This window comes from Impatiens glandulifera, chromosome 1, assembly GCF_907164915.1.
Source record: "Impatiens glandulifera chromosome 1, dImpGla2.1, whole genome shotgun sequence".
Lineage (NCBI taxonomy): Eukaryota > Viridiplantae > Streptophyta > Magnoliopsida > Ericales > Balsaminaceae > Impatiens > Impatiens glandulifera.
Window position 1 is genome coordinate 72,002,407 of NC_061862.1, and position 18,100 is coordinate 72,020,506.

Sequence of the window (18,100 nt, forward strand, 5' to 3'; positions counted from 1 at the left end):
CGTGATTGGAATTCTTCTCCACGTTCCAATTAATTTTTGGAGTATCTGATTAGAGAAAAACTGTCGAACTTTCACTGATCGTAGTTGTCCTATGGGTATCATTTATAATGTTATTATTATGATACTTTCTGAGATTCATTCTAGAAAGACGGTAGAATACTTTAAGGAGTTAATCGTTTTTTCGAGGACTTACGAGCTTAATAACCTATTGAGTAAGATATTTTTTTATCTTTACTTTTTTATTTTTTCATGCCATGCTTTTTTTTGTCAAATTATTTTAATCATTTTTAATATATATGTATTTAAAAAAAATTATTTTAAATTTATTTTTTTAATATTTTACTATTATATTAATAAATAAAATTATTTTAATTTTACTAACTTATACAATTTTACATAAATAAATTATATTATATTATAAATTAAAACATAATTACTTATTCAAATAAACAAACTATATATTATAATTTATTATGTAATTATGATTTAGCATTATTAGTTTATTATTGTTTTAAAATAATTTTACTTAATTATATAAATAAATAATCATATATAATAATATTTTTTAAAATTAAACTTCTACTATTTGATTTCAAATTTTGTAAGAGTTTACAAACAACTAACAATTTTAAGTAAACTCAATTTTATCTTTCTTGTTTTAAATTATGTCAAATTTACTTATTATATAAATTGAAAAACATACAATTTAATAAACACTTATATAAATTGAACATACATATTAAATAAATAACATGTTTATTCTTCTATTAATAATATATCATATTGAATAATAGTTATCTGGAGCAACTGTCCTTATATGAATGTTGATTTTCAATTTAGTAGATATATAGTTAAAACTATGGGCATGGAAGTATAAGAGAAAGTGGTAAAAATAGATAGAGTTCAAACTATAGGACTTGAAATTCTAAAAGAAAATGGTGAAAATCAAAACAAAAAGTATCAATCTTTCATAATTTAATTTAATTGAAACATATTTTAGACCAAGTATTTACAAATCTTGAATGCATATTAGCAACCTACATATTAGTTAATGATTTGTAGCTTTTTGCTAATAGATTAAATATATATTACTTAAAAATTTATACCAGTTAATGTTTTGAAATAATGATAAATTTAAGAATATGGTTGGAGCGATTTTTCAAATTTAAGATTCTCCTAATATTTTATCATTTATAGAACTCTCCTTTCCTTGTTTAATTATATTTAAAACTGCCACTAACGTCGTTAATTATTTAACATTAATTTGATTTTTTATTTATTTATTTATTATTATTTAACCTAAATCTTTTATTTCTTTTTTCATTATTATTTAACATTAATTATCTCATTCAATAATATCATCACCCATCCAACCCAGCAACCATCCGACCGACAATAGAACCTACTTCATCCATGCAAACCCAATATCCCCTTTACCAAAAACAACCGATCTCAATTTAGATAATCCAATTCTAAATGCATCCCTTCTCCCAATCACCCTAAAGGTACAATCTTTACTTTACTATTTCTCTTATTCAAACATTTTCAAAACTAATTTACAATTTCTCTACAGTTTCAAGATGTAGCCTACACAATTAACCTCTCTTCTTCACCGAAATCCACCAAGACCATACTCAACGGGGTCACAAGAATGGTCAAACCAGGCGAACTCATGGCTATGCTTGGCCCATCCGGCAGCGGCAAAACAACACTCCTCACTACACTTTCCGGCCGTTACCTCGCCGGAAAAATCTCCGGTACTATTACTTACAACGAATGCCCTTTCATCGGATCAATGAAACGGAAGATCAGATTCGTTTCGCAGGACGATGTTCTCTATCCCCATCTTACAGTTCTAGAAACATTAACATACCTTGCTTCGCCTTCCTGGGAAACTAACAAGTAATGAGAAAATGGAGCAAGTTGATTTTGTTATCAATGAACTTGGTTTGGGTCGGACTATAAATACAAATAGATTCATTTTAGAGATCCTATTCATTTTGCAGAATAATGAACCCTAAAATACATGGACGAAGAAGAAAATATACAAATGTAAGAAGAACAGATGATGGAGAAGACCCCTCAATGAGAGAAGCAAGGAAGAAGCAAACAGTTGATTTAGAAGACGCCAATGAAGAAGAAGGTTGGTCGCCTTGTTGGTTGCCTCGCGCGGGGAACGCTAGTCTTATGAAGAAAAGAAAGAAATTTGAAATATTAGGAGAATCCTAAATTTGAAAAATCACTCCAACTAGTCTTAAATTTATCATTATTCCCGTTAATGTTTATTAAAAAGTTGAAAAAACTTTATTGGGTTAATTAATAGTTTATCCAAAATTTAATTCATGTAGCAACTTAAGTTTTTAAGATTTTTTTAAATTTTCATTCAGATGGTTATATGTGATATTTTTTTCATAAAATATCAGTATTATTATTATTATTATGAAATAAGTAATTTTGAATGAGTACTTACTATCCTAATATACATTCTTATTTATTTATATGACATTAATTTGTTGAATGTAAGTTGTAGAGGTTTGTCCCATAAATAAAAATGTGCTCAAATGAAAAAGACAAAAAAATCAAATTGAAAATTTTTTTTTACACTCAAATTAAAATCTCTTTTTTACATCGTTACATCCAATCTAAATTTTATTTCAATTGTATTTTTATATAATTTGTGCATATTTTATTTATTTATTTATTTAATATTAGTCACGATCTCCTTCTTTTAATCCTGATTATTTTTTTTTATTATTTTTTTATTTTATTTTTAGAATGAGTTACATATAAAAATCAAACTAAAATTAAAAAAAAATTTTAAAAACGTCTCGAGAATAACAATTAATTTTCCGACATACTCTACCGACTTTTCGAAACAAATCTCAGAATGAATTCTATAGACAAAAATAAACTGACTCAACTGTTCATATTAAAAAAATGATGGCATTCGCCACACTAATTGATCAAATAAAAAACAATTTATTTTTACTAAAATTTAACTATTTTTAATTAGATCAAATGAAACAAAATTTGAGATAAATCTCACATTTATTTCAATTCAATAAGTAGGTTTTTTATGTAGGGTTATTTTGATTATTTCAAAAAATCTTCTTTTGATGCAATACATGGGTTATTGATGTTCAATGGATAAATGATTAATATATATTTATTTCTTGTATTAAAAATATTGTAAAAGTTAAAAATAATATTGTAAACAATTTAATTGACAATACATAAATGATGAATGGGTGATTAATTATTTGTCATCACTATTTTATTTGGCAAATAAAATCACTCAGATTATTTGTAGTGTAAAAGATTTGTTTTATTAATTTGTAGTTTTAAAGTTTATTTATTTTGGTACCTATTATTACATTTCCATTATTACTTACAATATTGCGTTGATATTATTAGGCATTGTTATTAATTTATTCAACTTTGGGCTTTGTATGTTTAATGAATTGCAATAAAAAATTGATATTTTATATTTGACAGGGTATTTTTTTTATTAAAAAAAATCCGAGAGTGTGAGTTTTGTTTCAGATTTAAATATGGATTTGGATCTTATTGTTTTTAACAAGTTCGTCAGTTTTTTTATCCTAGTTTTTGTTTGTAACTTATGACAACCATTATCATAACATGTATTTTGTTTTGTTCAATTTTATTCTTAAGAATTTGTTTGATGTATTTTTTTTGGATTTGTTTTTGAATTTTTACCTTTTTTTTAAAGAAAATTTTCTATTTATCACATCACTATTATTTTTAATTCTAACCGGGAATCGCAAAATTATTTATTTTATTAACTAAAATACTCTTACTTTTTATTTATTTATTAAATTTAACTTTTAAATAAAAAAAAATAGTAATTAAATCAATTTAAACCAACAAATTATACATTCAATATGATTTTTTTTTTCAAAAGTTTACAAAAATTCAAAGAAACTCTCTGTATATGAACTCCATAAAGATAGAAGACTAATAAAAAAAATTATCTCCTCTTAAGAAAATTTACAAAGGGTCTTCCATATATATACTTTTTTTTTTACTGTAATTATAGTTAAACAAAATTTATTAAAAATTAAATATTTGATGTTCGGTTTTCACTGAGAACACATTAGCTATGTTACAATTGAACTATTTGTTTTTATTGAATAAATCTTAATTTTCAAAAACAATAATATATATATATAAAGGCATGTTTGATAATTCATAAATATTTTCTTAACATTTCAATTATAATATTATATTAATTTCAATCAAAAGAGATTGAGGTTAATTACATTTATCAAATTTTTCATAAGAATTGAAAAGGAAATTTATATAATGAATTCACGTTGAAGCTAGAACAAAATAATTATAAACATAATCTCATGATATGTCGCGTTGGTTGATCTCAATTATTGTTACACTTATTGCATTGTTAATAGTGACTTACACCTTCACAAATAAATAAAAGTCTATACATACATTAATGGAAACATCCAACTTTAAGATCTTAATTAAAGAAATATCATTATTGTTAGAGAGCTTCAAGTTGAAGTATTGAAGAACTTATAAATTAAAGCCATGTGGGTGGGGGACAAATGAAAAAATGGATATTAATTACATATCAAATTGTCTAATAACATTTCCATTAATCAACTATTAGACAAAATCAAATGGACCCCTCTCCTTTTCCTTTATTTTATTTTAATTTCATTTGACCCTTCTTCTTTTTCTTTATTTTATTCTCATTTTAATTTAGGCTGTTTTTAAGTGAGAATAAAATCTGAAATGTCTTTAAAGTTAATGTTCTAATTTTAACTAATTCCCTTAAAGTTAGGGCGTTTTTAGTGCGAATCAAATCTGAAATACACTTAAAATTAATATTCCAATTTTAACTAACGACGTTTTCAATATTACTCGAACTTGAAATATTTGATTTATTAAAGAAAACTCTTCTCACATCCAAACATGCTAATTGAACACTTTTTTCTTGTTTTTGTTTGTTTGTTTGTTTATGAAGAGAGAAAAGAACAAGTAGAATACTTTAATTTGTGACGTATTCAATGACGCATTTAATAATTGTTTTGATATATATAGACGAAATCTTCAGTGTGAAGATGTACTACTACTTTATGAATATTTGTTCCTTTTAACTACTCATGTTAACCATCCATTGACTTATCATGAAATTTGATAAATTTGTAAATTAAACTTTTGAAAATTAAAATTTTGAACTATTCCATTAATCTTATTTTGCAACTGTTAGATAAATTTGAAATGTTTGCTATTTGCCAACAAATCTTAAATATAGAACGTCATCAGTTTCACGTAATGTAATCTTTCAAAAATAAAATTCATATTCATAATCAATATTGTGAATTCCATTTTTCAGAATCATCTTGTCCTGTAAAAAAAAAATCCAAGAAAAAAAATATAGAAAAAGAGAGTTGATTTATTTAAGAGACAAGAGGATAAGAAAAGTAAATGGCTTCATTTTTTTTTTTATAAGAAGGGTTAGCAATTACTATCAAGTTAATTTTCTTTTAGTTTTAGATTTTTTTTTTCCTTGCTAGGAAGTTTATTTAGTTACACAAATGAAATTAATTTCTATTTTTTTTAGATGATGACTTAAACAAAATACTTTTATTTATATGATCTTACACCTAACCAATTCACACAATCAATTTTATAAAAATAAAACAGCGCGAGGAAAATTTATAGACTTTATAGCGACATAAATTAAGTTTAAAAATTTTCTACATTTGTCGTAGTTTAGAAGCCGACTATTACTCGCCCGAGTCTCCAAAATTCTAAGCATTAATCATGATGAGCGACGACACCCCACAGTCATGGGTTCACGCTTCAACTCAATGCGTTTTCAGAGGTATTGAACTCGTGACATTTTGGTCTACCACTAGATTACCTTCCTGAGTTATGTTTTTTTAATTATAATTTGGATAACAAATCTTTCTCATAACAATGCATTGCACTATATCTTATATATATTTCGCTAACATATGCATCAATGAAAATTATTTTATTTTTTATTAATAAAATCATGAATGATTTCAAAATTTTAAACCTCATTTTGAGAATAAATGACACTTATTCCAGTTTTACAGTAATATAAATATTTACTGATCATGTTTGTATCTTTATAATTTATATTATTCAATACCTTGATATTTAAAAATATAATTAAATCAATATTATAGAAAAAATGTGCTAGAGAACGTCGGTAAAAGTTAAAAAAGTCGGTAACATTTGTGATTTGCATAACCTAAGCGTCGGTAAAAGTTCGCGTCACAAAATCCCTTACCGACTCAAAATCAGTTGACGCTCGGAAATATGCCGACGATTATTTAAACGTCGCTGAAATTTTCGTTGGTAAAATACATCATATAGCATATAGATTACAAGCATGTTGCAGCATAATATAATCTTTTACATTTAAAATAATAATAATTTATTATAGTAATGAGATATTAGTATTATCCTTAACAACAAAAAATAGTTTAAAATACATTATAATAATTTATTTTAAAATAATATTAGTTATATATATTTAATTATAAAATTAATATAAATAATAATAATAATAAAAAATAAATAAGAGTTATAATTTATTTATTTTTTAAAAAGATCTATATATTAAAAATAAAAATAAAAAAATTGTTTAAAAAAGAAAGAGTTATAAAATTAATTACATTAGTTTGTAATAATATAAATCCATTTTAGTTTTTATAAAATTATACAAAATTAAAAAAAGAAATTTTATTTAAAAATTATACACCTAAAATCAATCATCATAAGATATGTAGAAATGTGGATTTGAAAAAAAAATTATTTATTTAAATTTTATTCTTTTTAAATATATTATTTAAATATTAATTTAAATAAAATAATATTCGGAAACATATTTTAATTATATATATAGAAAAAATTAGTAACTAATTGGTAGAAATAATTGGGTATAAGCATTCCCTTTACTATTTATTATTATTATTTTCAATATTATTCCTAAGTTAATTTTATTGTTTTAAGTTATTTTATTATTTTTATATATTAAATTTTTATTATATATTTACAAATTAAATTAAATTAAATTAATTTATAAAAATAATAACAATATTAATAGTATTATTATTTTATTTTAAAGTAAATTTAGTGATAAAGATTTTTTTGTTAATTTGAAAAAAAATATGGTTATATAATATTATTTTTTTTATTAATAAAATGTTCACATTTTTCTACAAAATAATAATGAATATAAAATTTTATTTTAAAAAATAATTAATCTTTATTACAAATTTAATTAAACTATACAGAGTTAACTAATAAAATAAAAACAACAACAATAAAAAAATAAATTATAATATTAAAACCAAAAATTAAGTCATTAATATAAAAAAAACAAATATATTAATTTATTTTTATACTACACTCTTTTACCTTGTGTAAAACACAAAATTATTAAACATATAAAATTTATTATACTTTAGACTAAATATCAGTAAGTACTTATAAATTTTATCTATCTTCTACATTACAATTCATACCTTATTATAGGAAATGTATGATTAACATATTATAAATAATAATGAATGTTATAAGTTAACATATTTATTTTAAAGAAATAACTTTATGGTGATGAATTCTTTTAATATTCTTTTAGATTTTGTATGATATTATATCATTACATCACATGGTGTCCTTTCATCCATTCCTTATGTCCATTGCATTTTTTAATAGGAATGATTGAAAATAAACAAGTCCATGATAATTATTATATGGTTAGCAATGGTAGCTAGTTCTGTTTGGTTTGGTTTATTTTATTTAAAGTTTTTGAATATTTCTAAATAATCTCAAATAACACCATGGTTACTTAATTCAAACAATCAAAATCCCTAATAAAATTTTTTAAAAAAGTGAAAACAATAAACTTTGAATACTTGAAATTATTACATATAACCCAATTACCCAAATTAGGAAAAATATGAAAACAAACATACCTTCTGGAGTATGACATGGATGTGTAAATTTTCTGCAATTATGGAAGATATTTAATTGGCTGCACCTTAATAATTGCAGCAAGTAATTAACTGCTACCATCAAACAAAGAACAATTTCAATTTGATGACTACTACAAAATTTAGGTGACTTATTTGACTGTTTTGAAATTTTGTTTATTTTGTCTTTTATAAATAAATAAAAAATCAAGTGAAAAAAAATATTAAAATTTTATGAGTAATCCTTAGTTACTATGCCTTAAATTAAAGCGGGGTAATAAAATTATAATATTTTGTCTTTAAAATAAGTGAATTTTTAAAATTTTAAGATTTATAATTTTATGAAGCTAATAAATTTAGTTTAAATAAATTTTTAAAATTTATAGATGAAAACAAATATTTATTCAAATAAATAAACTTATATAACTAATTTTATAATTTTAACTTTTTTAATGTTATTTATTATTATTTTTTTTAGAATTAAAAGAGAATTATGACACCCAAATCCTCCATTTAAATTCAAAACGCTTACACATGAAATCAAACCCGTAACATTTTGGTCTTTTAAGTCGACTCTTACCACTTAGCTACATACCTTGATAGAGTGTTATTTATTATTATTATTTAAACTAATTTATACATATTATACATAATTGTAAATGAACATATATATAGTTGTTCGCAAACTATTTGAATCTCGGTTCGGTAAAAAGCTCGTTCGAGTTCGTTCGTTAATCTTAACGAATCGAGCTCATTTAAAAGTTAAAAAATTTAAACGAGTCAAATTAGAGCTTTTAGATATTTGCCGTGTAAACTCGTGAACATGTTCGTTTAGAGGCTCGTTAATGGGCTCGCGATCATATTCATTTAGAGGCTCGTAAAAATGTTCGTTTAAAAGCTCGTTTATGGGCTCGTGACTATGTTCGTTTAAAAATTAGTTTACGACCTCGTTTAATATTTATTAATATAATGTAAACTCGAGTACTTGAGTTTTTTTTAACAAGCCGACCCAAATCTATATTTTGTAGGATTATGTATAGGTTAGAATTTCATATAGGTTAGGATTATATATATATATATATATATATATATATATATATATATATATATATATATATATATATATATATATATATATATATATATATATATAAATGATAGGATTATATACCTATTAGGAGTTAATAGGTTAGGATTTTGTATTTGTAGAACTTTTTTAAAACTTTAGAAAGCTTAATTTTTTCCTTAAAAACATTGTTTTCAATCTAATTTTATATCGGTTAGGTTTCAAGAAACCAAGTATTATATAAACTCGTGTCATTATCCTAAATTATTGTGATGTAATTTTTATTCCGATCTCAAAAATATTATCTCTTTTAAGTGGACGCAACCAAATTTTATCTTGGTAAATTATATTAATATTTAATAATAAATTAATATTTTAAAAAATAAAATAAAAATAAAAATTGAAACTCTTCACTCAAGGTGGATAACTTTGACTCTTCGCCTAAATTAAGTGGAATATTTCTTTTTAAGTTGTAAGAGAAGTTAAATAGAATAGTAAACGAGCTTTTAATGAACTATAAACGAGCTTTAAAAGAGCCAAATTCGAATAACTTATGATCTCAATTAAATACATACAAACTGAGTTCAAACAAATTGAGTTCAACATAAAACTATTAGGCTTAGTTAGGCTTACTTACCCTCTATGAGTACTCTCATAGATATATAATATATAGCTTTTGTATATAATGATTTGTAATTTGTTATTATCACTATTTCAAAATTTTCATATAATTTCTGAAAATGGTTAAATATCATTAATTTTGATCAGACTTAGATGAAAAATAAACTTTTATTGGAAATCATTTCCATATTGATTTAGTCCAATTTAATTTAGAATGTTGTATTACAATATTAATTATTATATTAGTGAAGTTATGAAAAAATATTATAAATTAAAATATCGCCCTTATTCAATTGGGCCGCCCACACTATATAAATAATAATATATAACGTTTGTTCTCAGCTGTATCAGAATTGGTCCCTACTGAATCCAACAATGAGAATTATTTTTCTTTAAGAAAAATGTTTACTTTTCTCTAGCTCGATGTGTCAAATGTCAATACTACCCTTCATTGGGTTTATTTATTTGGAAAACACTTTTTTAGAGCTTGTTTGATGCTAGGTTATTTTAAAAAATTATTGATTTTTTGAAAGAAAAAAAATTGTACCATAAAAATAGTTATTTTGAGTTGTACTTATATTTTAGTTGATAAATTAATAATTAAAAGGCTGAAAAAAAATAATATGTAGAAATATTTTTGGTAAAAAATCCAGCATCTTTTTTTGTATTAAATGAAGATGGGTCACACTTTTATACTAAATACCAAAATAATTGATTTTGACAATTTCTAAAATGGACTAACTTTCTAAAATTTAAAAATAAAGAATTGAATTATTTGAGTAAGAAAATATTATAACTAAATATATAAAATATTTTTTTAGTTGATAATTTAAATGATAATGAGACTAAATTATGTGAGATTAAATTCAAATAAAACAGATATATCAAGGCCTAAGTTACTAGAAATTGAATTTCATAACCAGGGATAAATGCCTAAGCAAATATCATCAAGAATTCCAAAATACTTTATTTATTTATGTCAACATTATATAGCAACTAAATTATACAAATACAAATTGTTAATGTCATGTATACAGTATACACACAACAAACAGCAAAAGTCCTTTAGGAATAGTCTTTATCAAAATAAGGAAAATAGTAATTGTAACAAACATTTTATTTTCATTCATCATATCGAGGCTTCAAGTTCATCGATACTTACCGCAGTTCCATTTGGGGCTGATTCATCATCATCATCTGACCGAAGCTGAGTCGAGACATTGTCAATGGCAGCATTCAGCTGCTCGATCTTCTCACTAAGTATCTTCCTCGTTCTCTATTTCCAATAATAGGACACATCGAAAAGAAAGAGTTACAAACAATGAACTGAAAACTGCCCTTGTAGAAATAATATTCAACTTCACTAGTGGTAACCAAAGCAAACCATTCAATATTGTTTGTTCTCCCCACAGTCATGACCTCGCCCCAACTTTCGGTCATTTTTTTTCTAATTTTGGGAAGCTAGCGTAACTCCCACTTCAACTTAAAACATTTTTAGTGGTAACCTTGTTTGATATTCAAATAACGCGTTCTTATATAAGTTATAAAAAAGCTAAGTAATTTGAGATTATTTGAGTAAGAAGATATTAAGGTTATAAATATGAGTAATGGTAGAGAAGGGGAATTTGGTGTCATGAAAAGTGTCGGGAATGATGTGTCAACACATGATTGGATTTGAAAAATTAAATTTCTCTTTCTTATTAGATTTAAGTCCAATCACGTGTTATCATATCATTACCGATACCATTCATGACACCAAATTCCCGATCTCTATCATTACTTTATAAATATATAAAGAATAAATAAATGTTTAAAAGAAAGAAACTAAGATATTTTGGTTGATGATTTAAATATGATGTAGATTAGATATAGTGGGTTATCTGAAAATAATCTCAAATAACCCACATCAAAATGCTTGTTCTTTTGGTTGATGATTTGATGAAAAAGAAGTTATTAAATCAAACAAGATCTTCAAATGAATTATTGTCCCTCTTCAACCTTACTTAATGATTCAAAACTTGCAACCATAGAAATAGATAATTCAACAAGGAGTAAGTTCTCACCTCCAAAGCTTTGTCTTCATCATATATAAATTTTGGCAGCTTTCTCATGAGATCTTTCTTATCAGTTTCTGCCAATGCCTTGCTGATCTGCAAATTCACAGTGTATCAGTATTAAACTAGCTTGTTAACTAACCAATGATCCAGAGTAGAGAAAGAGGGTAGGGGAGAAGAAATATTAAAGGGTGAGAAATAATTTGTTTTTTTTTTTTAGTTTAGGATGCTAGCACGACTCCACACAGTCATGGTCTCCCACTTCAACTTAAGGCGTTCTTAGTGGGAATCAAACTCGTGACATTTGGTCTTCTAGACACAATTTTTGTCACTCGAACTATCCATTAATAAGTAATTATAAATAAGATTGTAACCATTTTTAACTATAGATTTGGCCATGTTTGGACCCCTGGTGTTCATTGATTCAGTTAAGTAGGATTTTTTTTTATGGATTATTTGAGATATCCTTATCTATTTAATATTATAAAATGTTATAGAAAATAAAGTAAGGATATATAAGTTCATGATTTTCCTTGATTCTCTGTGAGGTGTTTCATGTTTTGTTTGACAAAGAGTTCAATAGAAACAGGCCAAATTTTAGTAAGCAAGGGTTATTCATACATACCTGAGGTGCAAATATGCAACCCAATGTTCCAACTATAACCCCTCCCAATACAAACCCACCAACAAAGATGCTAGCACCACTTGGTCTTCTTCCACCATCTCTATTGCAATTTAAAAGAAATCGTCAATATTTTGGCCACAAATTACTTTCAAAGGAGAAACTATTGGGTGCGAAAGATGCAACAATTTGACCCACAAAATCTTTGGAATCTTCTCATAGGAGGAAGATGATATTAGTGTAGTTCGGAAGCAGTTACTGGTGGTTGTTTTTTCTCTTTTTTTGGTCAAACTGCAGTTCTCGCTAATTTAGGAAACTACTTGTTTTGTAAACAGCCATAGAATATTTATAGAAATGTACTAGAAGTATTATGTTGCTAAAAAAATTTAGTTCCGTTACGAACTGATGGTGTTACAATAAAACATGTTTGAATCTGTAAATTGTAACTGTTTTTGAATATATTTCCAGGAGACTGTTTGAGAACACGTTTTGAATCTAGATCAGGATCCAAAAAGGAAAATATTTTTTTAAGTCTGTCTGTGACTAAGTTTTTTCAGCAACAAAAGAGAAGAGGTTTAGTTTTCAAATGTTTTGTGTCTTGGTGGTGAGAAACAGAAATAAAAGTCTTTTCAAATGGGGCAACTAAGTTACCTAATAACATATGCACATATGCAGTCACAGATTCATGAGTGTAATAGGAAAGTTTTTTATTAACTTAAATAAAATACTTTAAACATATATATTCTTTTTAAGGGATGAAACAATTTCACTAATCCTGGTGAAAAACAATCAAACAAAAAGCATTTCAATACAAGTTAGGAGAAGAGTTGTCATAGTTATGAATCAAGCAAAAAATCTCAAAATTACTTTATACTAGGAAATATACTCAAAACTAGTCATAATTGTACTCATTCGGCCTTGTGTACCTAGGTCTTCTTTATTCTCAGTCATTGGTCCTTTGTTTTTCATCCTACAACTACTTCAGTGTCTATTCCAGATAGAAAACATAATTCTGACACTATGATACTCTTATCTATTCCCGAAAGAGCTTAGTCTAAAGAACAAAATAAATAACCATGTGTAAGGAAACAATACACAAATATGTGAGAGAAAATTTGTGCATACCTTGCTCTGACAGTCAATTCTCTTCTAGACTTCAAGGTCGTGATGTTACTTTGGGATTTGGGGATGACAACCAAGTTATCAATTCGATTCAGTGAAGAACCTAGCATCAACCAATTTGTTAAGAAACAACAGGATAGAAAACAATAAGTTTGTATGAAACAGACATGAAAATTCATGTTGGCAATATGCTAATAAAATCTTTACATACATATTTTAACAATTACAATCAGCCCAGCTTCACTTATATCTCATGCAGCATACTGTGAAACTTGCTTAGGGTCAGGGTTTCATATACCAAGAAAGGAGACAAGAAACTGGAAGATACTATATATAGATAAGAGTCAAGAAAGCAAGTGTTTATCAATAAGCATAACATTAATATAAGCTAACTACTCTGTCTAACTAGGCTAACCGACCAGCTCATTAACATTGAAACACTAGTATGTAACTGTGATGTCCCACATCAGAAATCACATAAAAAAAATATAACCCCCTTCTAGGTATGAGGCTAATATGATATAAATACCTTCATGGATACTCTTTTAGGGCTTGGGCTGTGGTGGCCCAGTTGTTGTCTAAGACATTTATAACATATTTTCCTCATGAGCGCCGTGGACCCCGGGTCCTGGGCGTTTAAGTACAGAAGCTTAGAAGCTTAGAAAACTGAACATTGCATGAGGAGCAAAATGTGTTTACATAGGGGTGAAATGTCAATTGATACAAGTTTTTTGGAAATAAAAAGCAAAAGGAACATCTTTGGAGTGATTTTATGATGAAATACAGGCTACAGTCATTGTGGAACAAAGTTTAGTCAGATAATGGATAACCAAATGGTAAGTAGATATCAGTTATAATGAAACAAGATATCAAAACAATGAATGATATGAACCATTAATTTCCCTTTCTTTAGTAATTAACATACACATAAAAATATGTAAATCAATTCCACCTTAAAATAATTGGCTAAAGTAACAGGCCAAATGATAGCACATGTCATCATACAGCATAAGGAATATGACATCTTTGGCTCCCATTGCTCCAATGATGCTCGGTCAATAGCATAGCACATGCATTCAACTTGATCCATGATAATCCCAGAAATACATCAAATTCTACTTATAGCTATTCATATTTATCTTATGATTACCAGCTATTAATAATCTTGAAACTGTGTTGGATGCAACATTCTAGTAAACCAAATTGTACAGAAGAAATATGATAACTAAACAAGATTTAAGAAAAATCTTATTCTAACTAAGTCAGCAGGCAAAATGCTAAATAAGTAGTTGTTTGTCGAATTGTATCTAATAAGGGAATCATGAAAGAGTTGGTGATGCCTATGAAACCTCAAACACTTTTAATAGCATAATGACTCTTCTGTAGCCTAGAAAATAACTACATTCCATACATATTAGGTTCAGATTTCACCTAGAAACAAACACTTTCAAAGAGATGTTTCACCATGGAAATATTATAATCATCTAACTGAATTTTGAATCTCATAGAAGCTTACAAAAGAAGTACCAAAGAGAGCTAAAAAATCCTCTAACTAAAACAAAGAAGATCTAAGCTAAGCAGCCAAAGTAAGAGAGAATCCTTATAATCCATATTGCAGAAATAAATATGAGCTAACATCTTAAGATTCGTTACGCAGATCGTTTAACAAATCCATTGCCAGCTATGCCGATTAATATCAACATTTGCTTGAAATCTCGCATCGTACAAATGCATGTGACAGAATTGAGAATAATTGAACATAACGAGCTCAATTACAGAAAGAGAAACGTATAAACCTGAGTCTACTGCAACAGATCGATGAAAAAACTTTTGTAAATACATAGTTTGTTGATTTTACCTGATAGGAACTGAATTTGAGGATTTCTGACGGAGATGAAGGAACTCGAAAGAACAGCCATGGAGTTTTCAGTAGTCAAGCAAGAGAGAGAGAGAGAGAAAGAGGAGAGAGAAATGGATCACTTATTATTAAGTACCCGTTGTTCGTCGATGATATCAATATGAAGCCATTAACGTTAACGGCAAGTTGCTTGGCGCTTTGCTGTAAGAGAAGGATCAAATGGGCTTTACATTTACGGCTAACAGTTATTAGGCCCAATATTCTGAGAGTTAAGCCCAACCACTGTTAGCCGAATCCAATCAATATATTCTTTTGAAAAGGACACTATTAAAATACGGATAAAAGTCTCACTTTTTAAAAATAGTCAAAAATAATATAAAGTAAAAATGAATTTATTTTATTAATATAAAAGATGTGATTGAATTAGATTAAATGTTTTTTTTTTTAAGAAAAAAAGTTTTATTTTTTGGAAAATATGATATATATGAATTTTAAAGTGAAAAGTAGATTAAAATTTTTTATATATATATAAATTTAAAATCAAGCTACAAAAGTATTATTTATCAACATAACTGTTTTGATAAAAAAAAATTATTTTGACAAAAAAGTACAAATTCTTATCATTATTGTTTTCAAATTAATTTCTATTTTATAAATTAAGTGAATTTATATTTATAAATTAAAATAAATAATAAACTCATATAATTTATTTTATAAGTATGTCATTAGAATATAGATATATATATATATATATTTTATTTTATTTTATTAAAAAATTAGCAGGGATTCAGACTTCTTAATGACCTTCAACTTTTTAACTATCCTATATACATTATTATTCTTGAATTTTAATATGGTCGTGATTTATATTTTAAAACTAACGTTATTATTTAATAACGGGCTAGTATATGCATAATTTCAAAATTACTTATTAATCATTTTTGAATATGTGTTGATATTATAAAAAAATGTGTAAATAATGAATAATGTTTTATGAGGTCGTGTTAATTTGATAACTTTATTTTATCACTTAATTAAATATATTAAGACTTATTTAAAATAAATATATTTGATAACACATATAGACCTTAAATAAAAACATTGTTAAAAATAATAAACTAAATATGATTTGTTATAAAATTGAAAAAATTAAACTACTTAACAAAAAAAATTATCAAAATATCACTTGTTCCTTTTTAATTTACATAAAATTTCAGTTATATACTTACATATTATAAAGTCGTATTATTTTTTCGTTTTTTTTTATGATAAATTATTAATTATTTTATGAGAAAATAAAAATATGATTATATCTAAATTAATTATTAAATAAAAACAATATATATATATAATCTATTTAAGTGTATATAATTCATAATTCATTTAATATTTTACGAAATTATCTTAATATTATAAAATAAAAAATATGAGTATGTGTTAGATAAATTCAGACCGGTTCGAATAAACCTAACTTAAACAAACTTCCCACGCAGGAACAAGGAACCGGACCGGATGAACAAAAGAAAAACCAACTGAAGAAACCGAACCGGTCAAGTCACCATACCGATCAAAAGCATTCTGAACGTGACCGCACAAAGGAGCGGCCAAAAGCTTAAAACCAGATCCATCAAACAGCCGATCTATCCACACGAACAAGAAGACCGGAAGAAGTCCGTTACTTCACTATCAAAGATATTCGGCCAAGTCAAGTGGCCGACTAGTACAAGAAGACATTTCGGGTATCTATTGAGAATGATACCAAAGGAAACAGACTGAATACTTCCATATCCATGCAAGTCTGAGGAAAGACTGTAGCTGCAGAAAAACCGTACTACCGAATCCTTCTACTTCGGGGATAAGCCAGAAAGGAAATCTTCAAAAGTACAGACAACTGTCCAAACAGACAGTGCTACATTGAGTAAAAGACAAACTCAGCAGGTTTGCCTTACAGACCGGGCAGGTCTGAAACAGGATACCAGGTCTGAGATTGACCGTCAGGTCTGAGGAGACGACCGGCAGGTCTGAGACACTGAATCACTGCACCTCTGATCAGCCAATCGGATTCAAGGCAGTGAAATATGACCGTTGGCATACTTCACCTATAAAAGGAGGCAGTTGCAGAAGAGTAAATGCGGGACATACATTGGGATAACAAGAGCTAAAAGCATTTACTACAATAACAGTGTGATATTCTAGAAAGCCTAAGTGTTGAAAGTTAAAGTGTGTTCTACAATTTCGGTGTAAATTGTAAGAGTGTTATCGAGCAGAGAATAAGTCTCGATCGGCTTGTATTTGTATTCCTTAGTGAATATCCCTCTCGCGGTTTCGAGAGGAAGGGGTGACGTAGGAGCTTTATCTCCGAACATCCATAAAACCTTTTGTGTTATTTACTTTCTGTTGGCTTCATTACATAACCGACTAACTTAAACATACCGCTCAAACCGAATCTATACTAACTTAACCATACCGAATATCCAGATTACCGAAACCGACCCACCATCTCCAATCTTCATCATCCGAAACCGCCGTACGTGCCTATCATACAAGTGTACCGCTTCAACCTTAAAGCAAACCTTCTTCCGCGCTTGAACCTAGTTCAAGGGTTTGTGACAGGTTGTGTAGTATTGAAAACCCCGGTGTTAATCTCTAACCTGATTAACAACCACCCTAGCGAGTGAGAACCGCTAACCGGTCCAACCCCCGTCCACCAGCGGCGACCTAGATCCTAACAATTGGTATTAGAGCAGGTTGTTTCAACAACTC

General features: G+C 26.8%; 1 protein-coding gene across 1 annotated transcript; it reads right to left on the bottom strand.

Moving 5' to 3' along the window:
• Window positions 1-10,623: 10,623 nt before the first annotated feature.
• LOC124921479 lies at window positions 10,624-15,508 on the bottom strand. The gene is made up of 5 exons (XM_047462147.1): window positions 15,338-15,508; window positions 13,483-13,582; window positions 12,361-12,460; window positions 11,745-11,831; window positions 10,624-10,957 (listed from the first exon to the last, which is right to left on the bottom strand). The coding sequence occupies exons 1-5, from the start codon at window positions 15,396-15,398 to the stop codon at window positions 10,811-10,813; spliced, it is 495 nt and encodes a 164-aa protein (XP_047318103.1). The 5' UTR covers window positions 15,399-15,508; the 3' UTR covers window positions 10,624-10,810.
• Between the last annotated feature and the right edge of the window lie 2,592 nt (window positions 15,509-18,100).

Bases quoted from the DNA above. Each gene is read 5' to 3' on its own strand.
- LOC124921479 (XM_047462147.1), bottom strand. From the start codon at position 15,398: ATGGCTGTTCTTTCGAGTTCCTTCATCTCCGTCAGAAATCCTCAAATT. The intron at 13,583-15,337 runs GTAAAATCAACA...GGTTGATGCTAG, and splicing joins TCAAATTCAGTTCCTATCAG to GTTCTTCACTGAATCGAATT. The intron at 10,958-11,744 runs GTGAGAACTTAC...TATTGGAAATAG, and splicing joins ATGAAGACAAAGCTTTGGAG to AGAACGAGGAAGATACTTAG.